The following is a 21,801-nucleotide window of genomic DNA, read 5'->3' as shown; positions in this document are numbered from 1 at the left end:
CAATTTCCTCAGAGTCGCAAATGCGACACAAAATTCGCAAATGCGAACATCCCGACCATCGCATTTGCGGAATTAATATCGCAAAAGCTGAAGTTGACTCAACTCCCCTAGTATCGCAAATGCGACACTGACCTTGCATTTGCGAATAGGTTCTCGCAAATGCGAGACCTGCAGACATGATATACCAACATTCTTTTTAAGCCAAAAATGAGTCCGCTAAGTATCCAAAACTCTCCCGAGCCTCTCGGGCTCCAAATCAAACATGCACACAAGTGTAATAACATCCTATGAACTTGCTCGCTCACTTAAATCACCAAATTAACATCACACAACAAGAATTTATCATCAAAATTTAAGATTTTCAAGTTTAAACAAATTTTTTAATTTTTCACATAATGTGCCGAAATGTGCTCGGGTCGCCCTGGACCCCAACCAATTTATGTACAAGTTCAATAACATCATACGAACCTATCTATCGTCCAAACACTGATCCGAGGTTGTTTACTAAAAATATTGACCGTGGTTAACTCTAGCATCTTTTAAACTCAAAAAATCACATTTTCTTCTAAAAACTTTCCAAAAACAACACGGACCACGCACGCAAATCAATAAACATCAAATGTATGTACAGGAGGTCTCGAAACTCTGAAGTTAAAGCTAGTACTCAAACGACCGGTCATACCGTTATATTTTACTAAGCCTGTTTAGTGCTATTGTCATTTGAAATTGCATTGAAAATAATTTTAATCTGTCTTTTGGCAAACAAATGTGATTGCGAGCTTTTGATTCATGCAGTATCCCATGAGTGAGCAACCATCATGTATTGCTTGCTTTTGATGACTGTTGAACCTAACACTTCCATCATTTTCAAGAGTGGATGGCAACTCTAAACTTGTTTGTGTACCATATGCATTTTACTTTCTTTAAATACATAAAGTATCAGAGAAATACTTTGGTTTTTCTGGAAATGATACTATATAAAAGACCAACTGATCAAGTGACAATTAATGAAAAAATAAATTGATACATATAATAGATTCAAAGCCACGATAATAAATTTTGTACTAGTAGCCATTCCAACCGAATATTTGCTATTTCCTTACCTGTTTAATGCTATTTGTCTTATTTAATTAATACATACATTTTTTTCCTCTCAAAACATAGACATAAGAACAAAACCAATGTGGAATTAGCATAAACAAAGTTGGAAATAGCAAGCCCTTTCCATTTAAATCTCTCTAAAAAAAAAAAACACAGATTGCTGATAGAGACTTTGCCTCATCAAAGACACTCGGCCCATTTCACGTGCACTGTGGGCTTTTACCAGGCCCACCATAATAGAAATGGGTACCCCATTCATTGTTATAATCACTTTTAATGTCATAGCAATTTGTGTTTTCAGCTAAGATTGATATATCTTGGGCCGAGCTGAGGCTGTTGTCAGAATCCACAATCTCAAGATTTCTGAAATAACTAGCTTTTCTAAACCCATCTTCAGCAAAATGGCCTGAGCCCATTTGAGTGGACGTGTGTTCTCCGTTGGCTCGTGAATTTACGACTTCTCCACCCCACTCCACCATTGTGGCCCGATCTGCTAAATGAGTAAATAACTCGGCGGGCCAATAGCCCACTAGTGTGTTATCACCAAACACCATCCACCAATTTCCTAGCTTTGGATCCTAAAATTGACAACAATAAGACATTTAACTTTTTTGTAGATTGTAAAAATGGAAACTTCTTTTCTTTTGTACATAACTATTTTATAAGCAGGACATCCTTTTCCAGAGAGATAATACCTTAAGATGAGTGGCAGTGGCGTACCCAGAAATATGAATAAAAGGTATAAACTATTTGAAAAAGAGTCAAATAGACCATACAAGGTGGTCTCTGTTTAGTTTTGGCAAACAAAGTTGGCAGATAACTTTGAACCCGTGAATAACAGGACTGCCTCACTCAACTATATTAAGGGGATTCAATATATATAACCGAATAAAATAATATTTGACTTATATATACACTATAATTTTTCAACAAAAGATATTGGCTTGACCATCATTGGTAGTGTGGCTATGGCACTGCATAAGACAGACCATAATAGCATTTGTCGCTTACTTCATTGAATTGTGATCCTAAAAAGAAATTTAGCTTGGTATATATTCTTCAGATTATCATGTCACTGTTATTGTAGACATACTTTACCTCATAGTCTGAAAATTCTATATGTACTTAGAACCTAGAAAGGCAAATTGAATTTTAATAGAAAGCAAGGGAAAGTAGAAGGGACCTTCCAAATGAGAATGGTTACATCATATTGATTTCCTTCAACAGAAGAAACTGGAGAAATGGCAGCTCCAATGGCAATTCTACTATTTGTTTGCACAAATCCTGCACATAGTAGATTGTAGCATCCTGTTGCTTGATAGGCATCACTCTGTTCATATACCAACAAATACATCGTACGCATTAGTCTTTCTAACTTATAATTATAATATATAGTTAAGTGTATGTGTTTTCATAAAAAAGAAGAAGAAGATACTATCATAAAGAGCTTAATCAGAAGGAGCTCTCAAAGTTAGGTATATACTGATAAGAGTATCTAAAGATAAAAATATTCTAAAATTAGGTCATCTATACATAACAATCCATGTGTTATAGTTTACCTCATAAAAATTTCCCACATTACTACTCTTTTGTATAAGAATCATTGCGTTATAATTCATCGAGTACATAATTTCTACATTACAATCTCCACATAACTAACCGTAAACTAAATGCCCCTTAAAACTATATATACAAGTCATGTATTAGTCCAAACATGTATTGACTAACACTATGATCTATGGTCACACGTTCGAATCGTGAAATCAGACAAAGATACTTGTGTCAAGGTAAATTTGCCTACATAATATCCTCTTGAAATACATTCTTCCGACCCCACGAAAATGTGAGATTTTTTGTACGCTGGATTGTCCTTTTTTTATGATCATGGGTGGTTCTACTTCCTTCTCCGTTTTCACTTATGGTTGTTTACTATTCCTGTCTTTGTTAGTGTTCAACAACTTTGTGAGGAAGGTATTAATTATTTAGCATGCATTGCGCCAGAAAAGACGGTTCAAATTTTTATGAATGGGGTTTGTCAATGTTATCACATCAAACTTCTCTAACCTACATTTTTATTTATTAGTGCAATAAATAACAATTCTAGTAGTAGTGCAACTAAGGAATTCATGAAAGAACGGATAAAAAAGGATATGGGAAAGAAAAATGGAGTCCCAATAATTTGTATTTCCTCTTCAATTCCAAGAGAGATTCCTTACCATTACACAGCTCCACATGTACTAGAGTAATTAATTAACAAAGAAAACTTTGAGTTAAAAATTTGCAGTCTTTTTTCTTGGACCACACTTGCATTTACACCAGTACTCTAGCTGTAGGAAAACCAATATTCATTGCATGGTTAATGTGCTTTTTAAATGTTGACTCTTAACCACTCATGTGCTTCTTCTATGCCTTTCTGTCTTCTCCATCCTCTCTTTTCCTTTTTCACTTTATTTCCATTCTAGTGCTCTAAGTTTTAGTTGTTTCAATTTAATCCTTTTAATCTTTCCTCTTTCTTTCTATACCCTCACTCTCTTTTTTCTTAGCTAATACTCTTAGGCCTTAGCTGGTCTTTGAGCAATCACATGTATAAGTGCTTACTCATATTATATTATTAAGGAGTTAACTTTATAATATTGATAGTGTAAAAAATTTCCCTCCATAGAAATTGCAAAGGCTGAAACCGCGCATCCTTTAATTATTGTTTAATTGAGTTTAGTATAAGAACGACTAAGTAATAATTAATCATCAAAGTATTAATTAGCAAGGAGTTGACTATATTGAGATCTAGACATTTCATTAAGAAAATCATGAAACAGAGAAGCGATTACTGTATTTTTTTTTTCTTTTTTCCAGCTACCCTATTGTCCTTAATTTATTCAGGGGGTAAGATTTTTCTTTTAATTTCCTTTGTATGTGCCAAGATTCAGATTACAATTTTGTCAGCAATAGAATTGGGAGTTGTGAATTAATTAATTATATGGTAGATTGAGAAAATCTCAACAGCCAAAGGGGACATAATTTATTAGGTAGATAACTTCCAAGTTCCAAAGTACGAAGCTCCCCAAATTTAAAAAAAAAAAAAAAAAAGTTGGAAGTTTCCATTGACCCAAGACAAAGTTGACTTTCAGCTTATTCTCATTTGATTCCTATAGTATAATGATAGTACGGAGTAATTAATTATTAATATAATTGGGTGTTACCTCAAGGAAGAATCTCCCATCTTCCCTTTCAAATTAAAATTAATCTAATGGAACTCTTAATTAAGTGGTTAAATTTCATAGACGAAACATGGTTTACATAAATACTTTGTGGAACTTTTCTCTCACTTAAACGCTAAATATTGAGAAGAAGCCTCCAATTGAATAAAATTCCATTCTTAGTAGATGTTTCTTCACCAAAAAAATTAAAGCTAGTCCCTTTGTATGCTTTTATTTAATTCACCACTAATTTAAAGAGTCAATTACATTCTTTGACTGTAACAATAGAAGGAAAAAAAATATTGCACTAAAATAAATATAAAGTTCATTTGATATTTGTTGAAGTTTGGCAAAATGTCAAAGTCCCACATTGGTTGGGAGTTAAGTTTGGGGGGGATTTTTCCCCTATAAAAGAAGGCCTAATGTTTAGGATTGAAATACACCTCTCATTTGCCTTCTCATCTGTTTAAGGCATTTGTATCTTCTCTTTAGTATTATTTCACTTGTATTTTTGAGTGGAATAAAATATTGGTTGTGTCCGAGGAGTAGGCAAAATTAGCCGAACCTCGTAAATTCTGGTGTTCCCTTTATTATTGCTTTATTGTCTTATTTATTATTTGGTGGCTGTCATAATTTTTGGTATAGTAGTTGTGACTTATTCACACTCTATACATTTGGCTTCCGCAACAATTGGTATCAGAGCCAAGGTACTGTCTAAGTATGCTCTGTGGTTGCAGCATAGTCTGATCTTCCACATCAGAAAAGATTTATCTTGGTAACTGAGTCAAGGTTCTGTCTGAGTATGCTCTGTGGTTGCAGCTTAGTCTGATCTTCCACACCAGAAAGGAAATAATCTTGATTTGTGTCGTCAGCTATTAAATAATATTTGTGTCAAAGATGGGAGACAATAAACAAGAAGAATCTACATCAAGTGTCAACAATACGTCATCATTGGCATCTTCGCTTATGACAAGAATTGTGTCAAATGCGAAATTTGCGGTCGAAATATTTGACGGGTCCGGACATTTTGGGATGTGGCAAGGCGAGGTTCTAGATGTCCTTTTTCAACAAGGGCTAGATCTGGCCATTGAAGAAAAGAAACCAGATGTTATTGGAGAAGAAGATTGGAGAATTATCAACCGTGTTGCTTGCGGTACCATTCGATCCTACCTTGCTAGAGAGCAGAAATATCCATACACAAAGGAAACTTCTGCAAGTAAATTATGGAAAGCACTGGAGGATAAATTTTTGAAAAAAAACAGTCAAAATAAATTGTACATGAAGAAGAGACTGTTTCACTTCACCTATGTTCCTGGTACCACGATGAATGAACATATCACCAGTTTCAATAAGTTGGTTACAGATTTGCAAAATATGGATACAACTTATGATGATGGTGACTTGGCCTTGATGTTGTTGGCGTCACTTCCTGATGAGTACGAGCACCTTGAAACTACTCTACTCCATGGAAATGACGAAGTTTCTCTCAGAGAAGTTTGTTCGGCTTTGTACAGCTATGAACAAAGAAAGCGAGAAAAACAGAAGGGCGGAGAAGGAGAAGCACTATTTGTGAGGGGTCGTCCTCAAAATCAAACGAGGACAAAGAAGAGAAGATCCAAGTCAAGATCCAGACCCAGCAAAGATGAATGTGCCTTTTGTCGAGAAAAAGGGCACTGGAAGAAAGACTGTCCGAAGTTGAAGAATAAGGCCAAACATAACAATGGAAAGGCCATTATGGATTCAAATGTAGCTGATTGTGATGATTCAGACTTCTCATTAGTTACAACAGAGTCATCAACATCATCAGACATATGGTTGATGGACTCGGCTTGTAGCTATCATATGTGTCCCAACAGGGACTGGTTCATGGAATTTCAAGAAGGGGAATATGGAGTCATCCACACAGCGGATAACAGCCCTCTTACCTCATATGGCATTGGTTCAATACGATTAAGGAACCATGATGGAATGATCAGAACATTGATAGATGTTCGATATGTACCGGATTTGAAGAAGAATCTCATCTCTGTGGGAGCCCTAGAATCAAAAGGGTTCAAAATCATTGCAGAAAATGGAGTGATGAGAGTATGCTCCGGTGCACTAGTGGTAATGAAGGCTAATCGGAAGAATAATAATATGTACCGCTATCGTGGCAGTACAGTTATTGGGACAGCGACAGTAACATCCAGTGACGACAAAGAGGCAGAAGCAACCAAGCTATGGCACATGCGCTTGGGACATACTGGAGGAAAATCCTTGAAAACTCTATCAGATCAAGGATTGTTAAAAGGAGTAAAGGCTTGCAACTTGGAGTTTTGTGAGCATTGTGTCAAAGGGAAACAGACAAGGGTTAAATTTGGTACAGCGATCCATAATACTAAAGGCATTTTGGATTATGTACACTCTGATGTTTGGGGTCCTTCCAAAACACCTTCATTGGGTGGGGAGCACTATTTTGTAACCTTTGTTGATGATTTTTCTCGAAGAGTGTGGGTGTATACAATGAAAAACAAAGATGAAGTGCTGGGAATTTTTCTCAAATGGAAGATGATGGTGGAGAATCAAACAGGCAGGAGGATCAAGTGTATTCGCACAGACAATGGAGGTGAATACAAAAATGATCATTTCAATAAGGTCTGTGAAAATGATGGCATCGTCCGACACTTCACTGTTAGACATACACCACAACAGAATGGAGTGGCAGAACGTATGAACCGGACCTTGCTGGAGAAGGTACGGTGTATGTTGTCCAATGCTGGCTTGGGCAAAGAATTTTGGGCTGAGACAATTACATATGCATGTCACCTCATTAATCGTCTACCATCTGCTGCTATTGATGGCAAAACACCATTTGAAAAATGGTACGGAAAACCTGCTGTAGATTATAACTCTTTGCACGTGTTTGGCTCAACTGCATATTATCATGTGACGGAGTCAAAATTGGATCCAAGGGCAAAGAAGGCTATTTTTATGGGAATTACTTCTGGAGTCAAAGGATATCGCTTATGGTGCCCTATGACAAAGAAAGTAATATTCAGCAGAGATGTTACCTTTGATGAATTTGCTATGGTAAATAAGGTAATAGAAGATACCAAACAAAATGAAGGTGCTTCTAAGCAGGTGGAGTTTGAGGGAAAATTTATTTTTCCTACACAAGAAGCAGAGGAGGAAACAAATGAAGATTACCCTCTGGAAGGAGAGCCAGTAGAGGAGATTCCAACTCAGGAATCTCAACAACAACTTGAATCAATAGCAACCAGCAGGCCAAAAAGAACAATAACGAAACCTGTTCGTCTCATAGAGACGGTTGCTTGTGCAACCTCAATTGTAGCTGATGATGTTCCTACTACTTATAAAGACGCTGTCCAAAGTTCAGAAGAAGATAAGTGGAGGATTGCCATGAATGATGAAATACAGTCCCTTCATCAGAATCATACATGGAGATTGGCCAATCTCCCGAAGGGAAAGAAAGCAATTGGGTGCAAATGGGTATTTGCAAAGAAGGAAGGATTTCCTAACCAAGTAGATGTTCGCTACAAAGCAAGATTGGTGGCCAAAGGATATGCTCAAAAGGAGGGAATTGATTACAATGAAGTGTTTTCTCCAGTTGTAAAACATTCCTCCATTAGAATTATGTTGGCTTTGGTAGCACAATTGGATTTGGAACTAGTTCAGATGGATGTAAAAACTGCGTTTTTACATGGAAACTTGGAGGAGGAAATCTACATGACTCAGCCAGAAGGATTCAAAGTTGCTGGAAAAGAAAATATGGTGTGCAAACTTGAAAAATCGTTGTACGGATTGAAACAATCTTCTAGACAATGGTACAAGCGATTTGACGAGTTTATGTTGCGGCAAGGGTACAAGAGAAGCAAATACGATCATTGTGTGTATTTGCACAAGCTTAAAGATGGTTCCTTTGTATATCTTCTCCTATATGTTGATGATATGTTGATAGCTTCCAAGAATTCGGAAGAAATTGATAAGTTGAAGATTCAACTGAAGAAGGAGTTCGAGATGAAGGATTTGGGTGAGGCAAAGAAAATTCTTGGCATGGAGATAATTAGAGATAGACGTTCAAAGAAACTCTGTTTATCTCAAAAGGAATATTTGAAGAGAGTACTTCAACGTTTTGGCATAGATGACAAGACTAAGCCAGTTAGTACTCCACTTGCTTCCCATTTTAAGCTAAGTACTACTATGTCGCCAATGGATGAAGCTGAACGAGAGTATATGTCAAAGGTACCATACGCAAATGCTGTTGGTAGCTTGATGTATGCAATGGTTTGCACAAGGCCTGACATTTCACAAGTTGTTGGAGTTATTAGCAGATATATGCACAATCCAGGGAAGGAGCATTGGCAAGCTGTGAAGTGGATTCTACGGTATATTCATAATACTGTAGATGTCGGGTTAGTTTTTGAGCAGGAAGACAATCAGTTTGTAGTTGGATATTGTGACTCAGATTTTGCGGGTGATATGGACAAACGAAGATCAACTACTGGTTATGTGTTTACTTTTGCAAAGGCACCAGTTAGTTGGAAGTCTACTTTGCAGTCAACAGTTGCTTTGTCTACAACAGAGGCAGAGTACATGGCTATTACAGATGCTGTGAAAGAGGCAATTTGGCTTCAAGGATTGCTAAAGGAGCTTGGTGTTGAACAAAAAGGTATCACAATTTTTTGTGATAGTCAAAGTGCTATTCAATTAGCGAAGAACCAAGTTTATCATGCAAGGACGAAGCACATTGATGTTCGGTATCATTTCGTACGAGAAATCATAGAAGAAGGTGGAGTCACGGTGAAGAAAATTCATACTACAGAGAATCCTGCTGATATGCTGACAAAGGTGGTGACTGCGGTCAAGTTTCAACATTGTTTGGATTTGATCAACATTGTTGAACACTGAAGATTGAAGATGAAGACACAACCAAAATTTGTTATTGAGAGAGAATTGAAAATGTGGAATTTTGCCAAGGTGGAGATTTGTTGAAGTTTGGCAAAATGCCAAAGTCCCACATTGGTTGGGAGTTAAGTTTGGGGGGATTTTTCCCCTATAAAAGAAGGCCTAATGTTTAGGATTGAAATACACCTCTCATTTGCCTTCTCATCTGTTTAAGGCATTTGTATCTTCTCTTTAGTATTATTTCACTTGTATTTTTGAGTGGAATAAAATATTGGTTGTGTCCGAGGAGTAGGCAAAATTAGCCGAACCTCGTAAATTCTGGTGTTCCCTTTATTATTGCTTTATTGTCTTATTTATTATTTGGTGGCTGTCATAATTTTTGGTATAGTAGTTGTGACTTATTCACACTCTATACATTTGGCTTCCGCAACAATATTAATTCCGCTGATGTATTTAAATGGTATGACACCAATAAATAAAGTAGCATAAGAAGAAAAACTATTAATTAAAATAAAGAAGTAAAGGAAGGGAGAGAAATCTGACCGTCCAATATGTAAACAATCTAGGTCTGCTGTCACCATACAGCTCCGGACTAACCTGACTAGTAGAAGAATCAAAGCTTTAGAAATTCAAATTTATTTTCTTCTTACCTTAGCGGCATAAAAGTATTTTATTACATGTAAAAAAAGAAGAAGCAGAATTCGAATATAAATAAAGTATAAAAACTTTACTACATTATGAAAGGATAAGGCAGTTTTGTGAGTAAAAAATTAAACTCATTTATCTGAAGAAAAAGAAAAAGGCAAAAAGTGGGGGGATAGTGTGTGGGAAGGAGTACGGAGTACCTGCCAACCAGCTTCGATGCTGTTAAGATCAGAGCCGTCAAAAGATCCAGATAGAACCCAAATCTGAGAGAGACTGAACTCGTTGACCACCTCGATTGATGGGTCCCATACGTTTATTGTTGCTTTTGCCCCATATATTTCTCACACACACACACACACACACACACACACACACACACACACACACACACACACACACACACACACACACACACACACACACACATATATATATATATATATATATATATATATATATATATATATATATATATATATATATATATATATATATATATATAATACATAAATTATAAATATGTTATCTTTTCATCGGCTATATTTACTTTAAACGATTGAGTGACCGGCTAATTAGGTTAATTCCTCTAGTAATTATTTTAGCTTCGCCATACTTCATGATTTTTAGCTAAAAAAAAATACAAAGAAGATACATTTTAAAACTCACATTTTGATATAAAAATTTTAAATTTTGATTCTGCCTCAGATAAACAAACGATCATTACAAATTATTCATCATCTATAGATTAAGCTTCACATGAACTAATAATTGCTATTGGGCAGTAAATGCAGAAGAAAGAAAGTGAAGTTTCGATAACTTAATTTGTTGAGAAACAGCTAGCAACAACCTCATCATAGTTGCGATAATTAAGGTCATAGGAAATGGTGTCAAGATAATTTTCATCATCCCTCATGAATTATTTCCCTACCAAAATAGTTTTTTTCTTTACCCATAGGTTCTACCTTAAAATAGCTTATTGTACATATTTACTTTATTTATCTTGGGACATTTACACCTTATTACTTACTTTATGTTGAGACATTTACACCTTACAACCACCCCTAGTAGTACATTCGTCTTAATTGTAACACGTACAAGACATTACTCTGCTGTTAACTTCTATATGTAGTTCCATCATCTTCAAACAATTACATCACATCCCAATATTAATTAGTAAGTGCTTCATAGGTTTCTTTATCAAATTGTGATAATTCCTATATGTACGGTTGGAGTGGAATGGAATGGAAAGTTTAATCCACTGTACCAGCACTTGACCCATATAATCTTTATTTAAGAGAAAAAAAAAATCCCTTGTTGTATTTCATTCAGTAAACTTGTATTATGCGCACTTAACTATTTCATTGGATTCTTGTTTTTCTTATCAATACAGGAATCGAAACTTAAGAAGAATAGAAGAGATTAAATCACCTAGAGGATTTAAACATTGATCTTTCGTGATTTCTACCCACTTTATTTTCAATTAGGCTACCCTTACGTGTTTCCCCGTCATTTTACCTCAGAATTTCAAATTAAAACACGTTAAAATGTCTAAATAAGGTAGAAAGACTACATTTATCACTATAACACTAGACAAAAATGCTGCCCCCATATCCATATATAGAACAACAAAAAGAGAAAAATGTAAAGATGGGCAAAAGTAGGTACCTCATGGCCATTGCCACTGACAACATCAGGAGCATCAACACGACGAGCAAGAGGTAATCCATGGCGTTTTTTCTTGCCAAAATCATACAAAGACTTAGCTCTGAGCACATCATTCACTTTGCTCCGCCGTATCGGAACCGTTCCTTTAGGGCAGCGCTGCCCATTTTTGTGCCATAGTTGCCAATTTACTGCACCCAATCTTTCATCACTACTTTTGCTACTGTTACTTACATCTCTCACGCCGTCTGTTTTTACCATCTTCAGTTTTGGAATCTCTGGTGGAACCTTCTGTACTTACATTGCAATGATTTGAAGTTATAAATTTATTTTGATCATGAGCTCCATATAATAATTAATGATTTAGCTTGTTGCTTGTGAGTAAAAGAAAAGAAAAACAAAAGTAAAAGTAAAGGTGGTTGGTAGTTGAAATACTTATTATTACACCACGAAGCCGGTAAAAGCCACATTTTTGCTAGCTATATATTGTTTAATTAAAAAACAATAAATGAAATATATATTTTACAATTTTATCCATAATAATGATAGTATTTCCAAAAGTCTTAGGAAATGATTTGGGGAATGAGTAATTAATGATAAGGGTAAAATAAGAAAAAGGATTGTCTTTTTCTTGATTTAGTATAGTGGATATATAAAAGTAAAAATATATTTTTAGTACAGTGGACAAGTAAAAGAGAACGGATGGTGTATATAAAAACTACTCCGATACTAATATTCACTATAAATGAGCAAAAAATGGTGACAAAGCTAGAAATTTCTCTAAGAGTGTTTAAAATTAATAAAATTATTATGTGAGTAAAAAGAAGTAAATATTGATCTATATAAAAAATTTTATGTACATAATATATATAGTTTTCTGATGAAAAGTGTTCAACTGATCTGATTGCCTTTCAATATGTATTATATAGCTCTAAAATCTTTTTCGACGAAGGGTGATCAATTGACTGCCCTTAGGATAACGCAGCTTCGCCCTTGGCGCTGGCAACAAATCCCACAAAGAAAGAAGAAGTAGGTGTTGTAGCGTTTAATTTAGGTTTAGGTATTATGATCAACAAAAAACTAAAAAAAGGGGGTATTTTACCTGAATCTTGTGATTCTTGAGAAGAGGATGATCTAAAGCTGGTTGTTTTCTTTTATGAACACAATCTATGATATCTCCATCTGGGCTCTGAAAATTTTAAAAGAAAATCCAACCATCACTATAATATTCCACGTGAAATACATATTCCAAGAAAAAAAAAAGAAAATAAAAAACAAAGAAGATGTATCATCACCTCAATGGTGAAGACAGAAGGCTTGTTAATCTTGTCCAAGTGCCTTTCAATTCTTTCAAGTCTTAAGTTGCTAACTTGTCTATACTTTGTGTAGTTCAAATTACTTGGAATTTTGGCAGCTGCTGCTTTAGATGTTTGGCACAAAAAGAAGAAAGACCAAAACAAGAGTAGTACTAAAACTTGTCTCTTCCTTCCAACAGTGTCCATTTCATTCAGTGCCCAAAGGAAATGAAAAGAACACAAAAGTTTGTATGAGTGGGGAAAAAAAAGGAAAGGAATGAAAGAGAAAATTAAAAACTACAGCACCATTACTAGAAAAAATACAGTGACCTTCTTCTCTTAATTAGCAAAGAGAAAAGGAAACTAAGAAAATGACCTTCACTGAAACATCCTTTTCTTTTCACACACTCAAACAATGTTTAAATGCTGAGAAAGAAAGGTTGGTGAAAGAAAATTTAATATACTGAGGACAAAACCCTAAATGAGTTTCAGGGTAATGATGATGATGATTGAGAGCTGCAACAACATCTGCATACAATTTATATAAATGGACGACAGAGAGTCAAAAGATAAACATTGTTTTTTTTTACATGATGGATGATCTGACGAGTCGAAGGAATTAAAAGCAGCAGAAAGTTTACTAATAGAAGAAGAAGATTAACAAGAAAAATAAAAGATTTATTTTTTTGAGTTGATAGAAGCTTAGTTAATGAAGGAGAAGTAGTAGTAAAGTAATTAAAGAGGGAATAATAAATCATACAGACCTACCCATCTTCTCAACAATCCCCACTCCCATGCACCTTCTTTAATTAATTTGCCTTCTCACAACTTGAATATTTGCATCTGCCTCTCTGCCACCACACAATCTTCACCATTAATACTCTCCTTTCTACCTTTGCTTAATTGTTTTCCTTCTCATATATATATATATATATATATATATATATATATATATATATATATATATATATATATATATATATATATATATATATATATATATACTCTTCCCTTTACAGTTTATTTAATTTCTGATATCGTTTTCTTTTCTTTTTTCTTTCTCTTTAAAAAAAACGAGAGTTCAAATTCTTTTGTACTAACGGTATAAAATATATTTATACAATTACATAATTTATAAGGTAATTATAAGTATTCTCATGAAAAGTATTCTCTCCGTTTCAAATAAGTCGATGTATTTTTCTTTTTACCCTGTTTCAAAATAAATGACACATTTCTAAATTTGGAAATAATTCAACTTTAAACTCTTTATTTTACCCAATTTACCCTTAATGAGAATCTTTTATCACCACACAAATGTCATAGCCCCACAAAATTTTTACCCCTTAAACTTTTAAGATGATAAATTGCAAAAGTTTACTAGTTTCTTAAACATCGTACCGAATCAAACTGCCTCATCTAAATTGAAACGAGGGTAGTAACTGATAATATGGTAAATATAATACTAATAACCAACTGCTATCAAAGGTCAAAATTCCACTGACGCTAACCATTTACACCGTTAATATTTAATCATTTACTATAACTTAAGTCCTTTAAAAAGAACCACATAAGATTTAATATGAAATTACATTAATTTATCATGAATAAATGATACTGAAAGTGCTAATATATTATGCAAATAATACATACTAGTAAATATGTATATGATATCATGTGTTCGTTGGTTTAATATGAAAATCGGGGCGTAAATAAGTTTTTCTATGTCACTAGCCACGTGGTCGTTCTTCTTCTTATTCTCCCCTTTTTTTCGCTACTATAATTCTATTTTATTGTGATGACCCAAAAGGTAATCACTTGTTTTTAAAATGAATTCTGCGTTCCGAGGCCTTAAAAACCTCTTTCAGCATCACCTCGATTTGCGTGCGCAGTCCGGGCGCATAGCCGGAAAGCTATTATGTGAAAATTTGTGGAAATGTTGAAATTTTGACTTAAAATGCATTTAAGTTGACTTCGGTCAATATTTTGGGTAAACGGATCCGGACCCGTGATTTGACGGTCCCGGAGGGTCCGTAGAAAAATATGGGACTTGGGCATATGCCCGGAATTGAATTCCGAGGTCCCAAGCCTGAGAAATGAATTTTTAAAGAAAATTGTTTTCTGAAAATTTCTATGAGTTTTGGAAATGAAATGCATTTAGAATTTGATGGTATCTGACCCGTATTCTAATTCCGGAGCCCGGTACAGGTCTTATATGTGAAATAAGATGAGTCTGTGAAATTTGGTAAGAAACGGAAGTCGTTTGAGGTGATTCGGACCCGTAGTTGTGAAAATTCCTACTTTGAAAGTTTTGAGATTTTTCTTAAATTTCTATGCTAAATTCGTTGTTAAGAGGTTATTTTAGCCGATTTAATCGCACAGATAAGTTCATATGATATTTTTGAGTTAGTACGTATGTTTGGTTTGGAGCCCCGAGGGCTCGGGTGAGTTTCGAATGGGTTTCGGAAAGTTTTGAACTCATAAAAAGTTGCAGGTTTTTGGTTGTTCAGTGCCCAGGGATTTTGTTCTTCACGTTCGCGTGGTCCACTGGCGAACGCGTAAGGCAAATCTCCCAGGTGCCAGTTTTCTTCTTTGCGAACGTGAAGCCTGAGACGCGAACGCGAGGGTGAGGGGGAATACCTTTTGCGAACGCATCCAAGCACTCGCGAACGCGTAACGCAATGGGCCTGGGGGAGGGGTTCACATCTTGTGCTACGCGAACGCGACCACTGACCCGCGAACGCGAAGGCTCGAGGTGCCAAAACTCCGCGACCGCGAGCCCAATGTCGCGAACGCGAAGGTCACTGAGGCCTAACTCATCGCGAACGCGACAGGCCTATCGCGAACGCGATGAAAACTTGTCTAGTGATTTTAAAACAGAAGCAAAATGGGGACTTAACCAAAATTTCATAACTTCTTCTTCCAAACTCCAAATTGGGCAATTTTTGAAAGAGGATTTCACCACCAATCCATAGGTATGTAATCTTAGACTCATTTTCTTCAATTTTCATTAATACCCATTAGATTTCTAGGCTTAATCATGTTCTTAAGGGTAGAAAATTAGGGATTTGGGTAGAGTTAGGGCTTTTTGTATAATTGTGATTTAGACCTCGTTTTGGGGTCGAATTTTAGAACTAATTGTATATTCGGGCTCGTGGGTGAATGGATGATCAGGTTTTGGTCCGAACCTCGTATTTTGACCAAGCAGGCCCGGGGCCAATTTTTTGACTTTTGGAAAGAATGATGGGAAATTTATAATTAAGCATTGGAATTGGATTATTTAGCGTTTATTGATGTTATTAAGTCGATTATGTCTAGATACAATTTATTTGGAGCCAAATTCAAAAGGAAAAGCGATGTTTGAGGCTTGAGTTGGCCGTGAAAGTTCGAGGTAAGTGTTTGGTCTAACCTTAGCTTGAGGGATTTGGAGTTGTATCCTATTTGCTACTTGCTTCTTGTTGAGTACGACGTATAGGCATAGTGACGAGTATTTATACGTTGGTGTCGAGCATGACCGTGAGTCTTAAATTGTAATTGATTGTGTTCTTAAAATACTACCGATGCTTAAGTTGATGATTCTCGGTATTGAGCAAGGATTATGATTATTCTCGTGAAAATTACTTATGACTGAGTATTGGTGTTAGCTGAGGTAGTTAGATGTTGAAATAAGTTTGGTTATAGCTGTTTCTCCCTTGCAGGGACGTAGTGACTTATATTGTCAATTCCCTTGCCGGGATAGTGTAGTTCTTTATTGATCCCTTATCGGGACTCTTGTTATTATTGTTGTTGATTGTATATGTGGATCGGATTGCGCGCCGCAATAATATTATATTTGGATCGGGTTGCACACCGCAATAATATTATATGTGGGTCGGGTTGCACGCCGCAACAAAGATATAATTGGATCGGGTTGCACGCCGCAACAATAATATAATCGGATCGGGTTGCAAGCCGCAACAGTGATAAATGATATAGAACGGGTTGCACGCCCCAACAGTGTTGTTATATGTTGGGATCGGGTTGCGCGCCGCAACAATCGACGATACAAAGTGTTTATATATTTGATACAAGTTCCTTATTGTTTTGCTGTGAATTCTAAGTTGTCCTTATGCCTTTACTCTTGATTTACCGTTGATATTGATATACCCCCGCAGCATGTACCCCCCTCCCATCTTTACTTGCTTATTTCTGTTTTATCTTTCCGTGGTATATTATATAACTGTACAAGTTTTGTTTGGTAGTCTGGTCCTAGCCTCGTCACTAATTCGTCGAGGTTAGGCTAGGCACTTACCAGCACATGAGGTCGGTTGTGTTGATGCTACACTCTGCACTATGTGCAGATCCGGGAGCAGCTCTTGGACCATAGCATTTGGGTGGCTTCTTTCGGTCCAGCTAGAGATCCCGAGGTAATCCTGTAGGCATCCGCAGGCCCGACGTTCTCTTCTATCTTATTATGTATTCTATTTTCATTGTTTCCGAAACAGATTGTACTTTCTTTTCAGACTTTTGTTGTAGTAATCATAGATAGTCCGTGATATTGTGACACCGGATTCCAGGTAGAGACGTATGTTAGCATTGTCGTACTGGCTTTGGTTATTTTAGCAGATTAAGTCTTCCGCTTGTTTTTATTTATCGTTAATATTTCAATGTTGATTACATGTTAATTCAAATTGTTAAAAAGGGCTAAAATGAAAGAGTTAGTGATTCTTTATTTCGCGGTTTGCCTAGCTTCTACGAGTAGACACCATCACGACTCCCGAAGATGAAAAATCCGGGTCGTGACATTCACATTTGATAGTGTTACTTGTAATTCTTTTTCTAAATTCTAGCAGATCTCCGAATTAGTCTACACAAATCGTGTTGACTGTCCCATTAAGAGAACTAAAAATAAATTAAATGAGTTTGGTGAGAAGAAGACTTGAAAGGCAACATATATATATTGTTGAGCTGCATATGCATTTAAAGGAATTAAAAGTGTTGGAATAACTTTTACTGAGGTATAGACGTTATTAAAATGATTTTGACAGTACAACTTAATAGTTTTAAAATCAGGGTTGGTAGGAGGGAGACATTTTTGGTTAATCTTTAATTTATTTGCAGTCTACTTGAGAAGCTGCTAGTGGTTAGATTTCATTTTATTTTACTTTATATTAATAAATGAATAAACTTATAAAACTTGGTGTATTTTAGCTCTGAGTTCTCTTTTTGTAAATTTTTCGTTACCTAAAATTCAAGTATATATATATATAGTGTAAATAAATAGTTAGTCGTGTATCTAACTTGAAGTTACATTAAATTAAATTAATATAAAAGAACATATGTAGCGCTTATGAAAAGGATATGAGGACTGCCTAAAAATTTATTCTACAATTAAAGATGGGGAAACAGTGACCCCACTGAATGAAAGTTCTACCAAAGGCTAATTAAGAAGGGATGCTTCCTTGCCAATATTTGCCTATTGTGTATGAGGTGGCAGTGTTTATAGTTTTTATTCCTCAATCACTTAGAAGAAAATGCCTTGATCTAGGAATTTTGATTGTTCTTTAGTTTGACTTTATCCTTGAATTTACTACTACTTAGATTTTATTGGATCTTAATTAAAGTCCCTATTTGAAACCCTAGCTCCTTATTATCATCTTCTTGTTATTTTAACTTGTGTTAAACTAATTTACTCCATATGAAAATGTTTATCTAATATTTAGAAAAGAAAAAAAAAACTTAGTGAAACTTTTTGGAATGAATTAGAGGCACACATAAATTGGGTAAAGAAAAAGTGTGTGTTATAACTTCTACGGTCAGCATTCAAATGAAAACAGGGGGTGTTTTATTTATTTTATTTTTATTATTAGTATTATTTAAATTTGAAGCTTATTGGGGGAAAGAAAGGGTTCTTCTATTCTGTTTGTTTCCGAACATTGGGACCGAAGAAGTCCCTTAATCTATGCTTCACTTCACGCATCTCCATGGCGTAGAGGTTGCATCTTACTTGGTTACTATATTATTTATGCAGCAATCTATAAATATATCCCTCAATATTAATAATAAGATTTACGCATTCAAGTTTTACAATATTTTAATGGAGCATTAATTATAAGTGTAAGCTTCTATTCTGGAATCTCGAATTCCCTTTTGTTTATTTGTCTGTTTGTTCATTCAAATTCAAACAAAAATATTGAAGATTTGTCAGCTTCTTTACTCTCCAAATCTGGAACTCTGGAATTTGACTCGCTTTTTTTTTTTTTTTTTTTTTTTTTTTTAATGTTGGATTACAAGAACCCACGCTAGTGAGATAACATTTTCTTGTATATCTGCTTGAATATTCTTTAACCAAGTCTCATTCTCAAATATATAATTCTACATACGGCCATTTTCATAAATTAATCCTAGCTAGTAGGTGTATTACGACGTCTTTATTCGAGCTGGGTTTCTTTTTGTAAACAAAAAGAGATGAGATTATGTTAATATAACGTTTGTAATAATTTTATAAATTTATGCGAAAATTATTAGAAAACACATTTTTAATTATATATTTAAACACGCCCTTTCACAGACCGGTTTGTTTCTTTTTTATTAGTCAAATACGTAAAAATTATTTTTAGGAGTACCTCCACGTCATCTAATAACAAGTTAAATTGTGTGACATTCTCGTCTAAAAGCTTAAGTGTTGAATTGGACACACCTTTATTTTTTTAGTTATACTTTCAACAAGATTAAGAAGTTTACAGCTTCTCGTGACTGCTTCCTGGACAAATGTCTGTCACACCATGATTTTGCTCTTGAACAGATGTAATATTGTTGAATCTTGAAGTTTTGATGATTAATAAAGTATGACTAACTGCTCAAAGAACCAGGTCTTCAATATAGTTACTTAACTATTGTGAAGAACTAGCTCCTCAGGTTAAAGGATCAGCTCCTCATGATTGATACTTATATGTATGTACAAGACAATAACTCTATCTCAAAGTTATCCAGGTCCGAGTTTGATTAAAGATGGCTGCTATACGTGATAAGGATCGTTGCTCAAGAAGATTTGGATAATTTAGTCAGAGACAAAAGTCCCAGAGCATGTGTAATCCTTGGAACAGTAGGAGCCCTATCAAGAGGAAGCTGACCTTGAATAGGACTCCTAGAAGATCTCAAGTCGTGTTTAAATAGGATTGACTTTGAAATTCCAAACCATCCTTTTACACATCAACTAAAGTGATTTAAGATATTTTTATAAAGTTATTACAAAAATAATAGTAAACAGATTAAAGCCAATACTGGAACATATTATTCATCCAACTCAATCCAGTTTTCAAAAAAATAAAAGAGCTGCTGATAATGCTATCATTGTACAAGAAATTATTACCAGATTTGAAAAAAATGAAGGATAATAATTTAAGCATGCTCCTTAAGCATGATCTTGAAAAAGCTTTTGATAAATTAGAATGGTCTTTTATTCATAACATTTTAGTCCAATTAAATTTCCCTACAAACATTACTAAATTAATTATGTCATGTATTACCACCACTACGACTTCAATCTTAATCAATGGTAGTCCAACTGAATATTTCAGCCCCACTAGAGGCATTAGACAAGGTGACCCTTTATCACCTTTATCTGTTCATTCTATGCCTAGAAATGTTGTCCAGGAAAATAAATAACGCAGTTGACTATCAGGCATGGAACCCAATTTCCCTCTCAAGAAATGGACCTCAATTATCTCATTTATTCTTTGCTGATGAGATTATTCTTACTTCAAAAATTACTCCTAATTCCTGTCAATCAATCGTCAATATAATTACCCAGTTTACACATCAGTCTGGCCAATCTATAAATTTTGACAAATCGAAAATTTATTTCTCAAAGAATTGTCAACCAAATACAAAGCATCTTATTCTTCAAATATTTCACATGAATGAAGGGAAAAGCTTTGGCAAGTACTTAGGCTTCCCTATTTTTATTACTAAGCCATCAGAAATGGACTATCAATTCTTAATAGATAACTTCAAAACTAAATTAACAGGCTGGAAAATAAATTTTTTATCAAGAGCGGGAAGGCTTATTCTAATCAAATCTACACTAAACTACCTTCCTAATCATCTGATGCAATATATACAAATTCCTGCTTATATACTAAGCTACCTCAATCGTTATCAAAGAAATTTTCTATGGGGAACAACTCCTCAAAAGAAAAAATTACATCTAATTAAGTGATCTACAATCACAAAACCTCTAGATCAAGGGGGCTTATGTATACAAAACCTAAGTACAAAAAATCAGTCATTGCATGCAAGTCTTGCCTGGAGAATGTTTAACTACCCATAATAGTTGTGGACAAAAGTTCTTTTAAATAATTATGTACGTCCGCAATCTTTAATAAAATCGCAAAGTTCGAGTACTTGGCGTAATATAATGAAAGGTTGGACCTACTGCCGATTAGGCTATAAATGGAATATTACAACGGGCCAACATGTTAAGTTTTGGAATGATCCTTGGCTCAACCATAATTTCATAATTAGAAACTATATTAATGAACCTATGCCTCAATGTGAGGAAAACAAATTAGTTTCTAATTATTACTACAATCATATGTGGCACTTAGATAAACTACCTTTTCAACTACCTCCGCATATAATTTCCTTAATCCATAATATTTATATGCCAATTGCATCTACAACTTGTGACAAAATCTATTGGGACCTAATAGCAAATGGTATATTTTCTGTTAATTCAATGTACAAGTACTTAATAAACATTAATAATCCTAGTGTTACAAACACCCCCACCTCCTACAAGTGGATTTGGAAACTTCTGATTCCTCCTAAAATTTCTTTTTTCCTTTGGCTAATTTGTCATGATAGACTTCCAACTGCTGTGTATCTTACACGCCTAGGTTTTACCAGTTCAGCGACATGTCCTCAGTGTAATGTCAACACTGAAACAATTATTCACTTATTTCAATACTATGCCAATGCACTACAACTGTGGAATGTCCTTAGGCTTCCAGCTACAA

The 21,801-nt window shown here is 34.9% G+C and overlaps 1 protein-coding gene across 1 annotated transcript; it reads right to left on the bottom strand.

Moving 5' to 3' along the window:
* Positions 1-1,072: 1,072 nt before the first annotated feature.
* LOC107821125 (protein neprosin-like) lies at positions 1,073-13,364 on the bottom strand. Its single transcript, XM_075224258.1, has 8 exons — positions 12,806-13,364; positions 12,613-12,699; positions 11,428-11,801; positions 11,113-11,117; positions 10,049-10,188; positions 9,747-9,800; positions 2,285-2,431; positions 1,073-1,679 (listed from the first exon to the last, which is right to left on the bottom strand). Exons 1-8 carry the CDS (start codon positions 13,010-13,012, stop codon positions 1,302-1,304), a joined length of 1,392 nt encoding a protein of 463 aa, XP_075080359.1. The 5' UTR covers positions 13,013-13,364; the 3' UTR covers positions 1,073-1,301.
* Between the last annotated feature and the right edge of the window lie 8,437 nt (positions 13,365-21,801).

This window comes from Nicotiana tabacum, chromosome 11 (genome assembly GCF_000715075.1).
Source record: "Nicotiana tabacum cultivar K326 chromosome 11, ASM71507v2, whole genome shotgun sequence".
In the NCBI taxonomy this organism is placed as follows: Eukaryota; Viridiplantae; Streptophyta; class Magnoliopsida; order Solanales; family Solanaceae; genus Nicotiana; species Nicotiana tabacum.
The sequence above is the reverse complement of the archived record's forward strand: the minus strand, read 5'-3'. Positions and strand labels throughout refer to the sequence as shown.

What these genes read in the sequence shown, in the direction of transcription:
- LOC107821125 (XM_075224258.1), bottom strand. Translation starts at nt 13,012, where the DNA reads ATGGACACTGTTGGAAGGAAGAGACAAGTTTTAGTACTACTCTTGTTT. An exon ending in TCAAGAATCACAAGATTCAG is followed by an intron (nt 11,802 to 12,612) that starts GTAAAATACCCC and finishes ATGTAAGTACAG; the next exon opens with AAGGTTCCACCAGAGATTCC. An exon ending in GCATCGAAGCTGGTTGGCAG is followed by an intron (nt 9,801 to 10,048) that starts GTACTCCGTACT and finishes TCTACTAGTCAG; the next exon opens with GTTAGTCCGGAGCTGTATGG.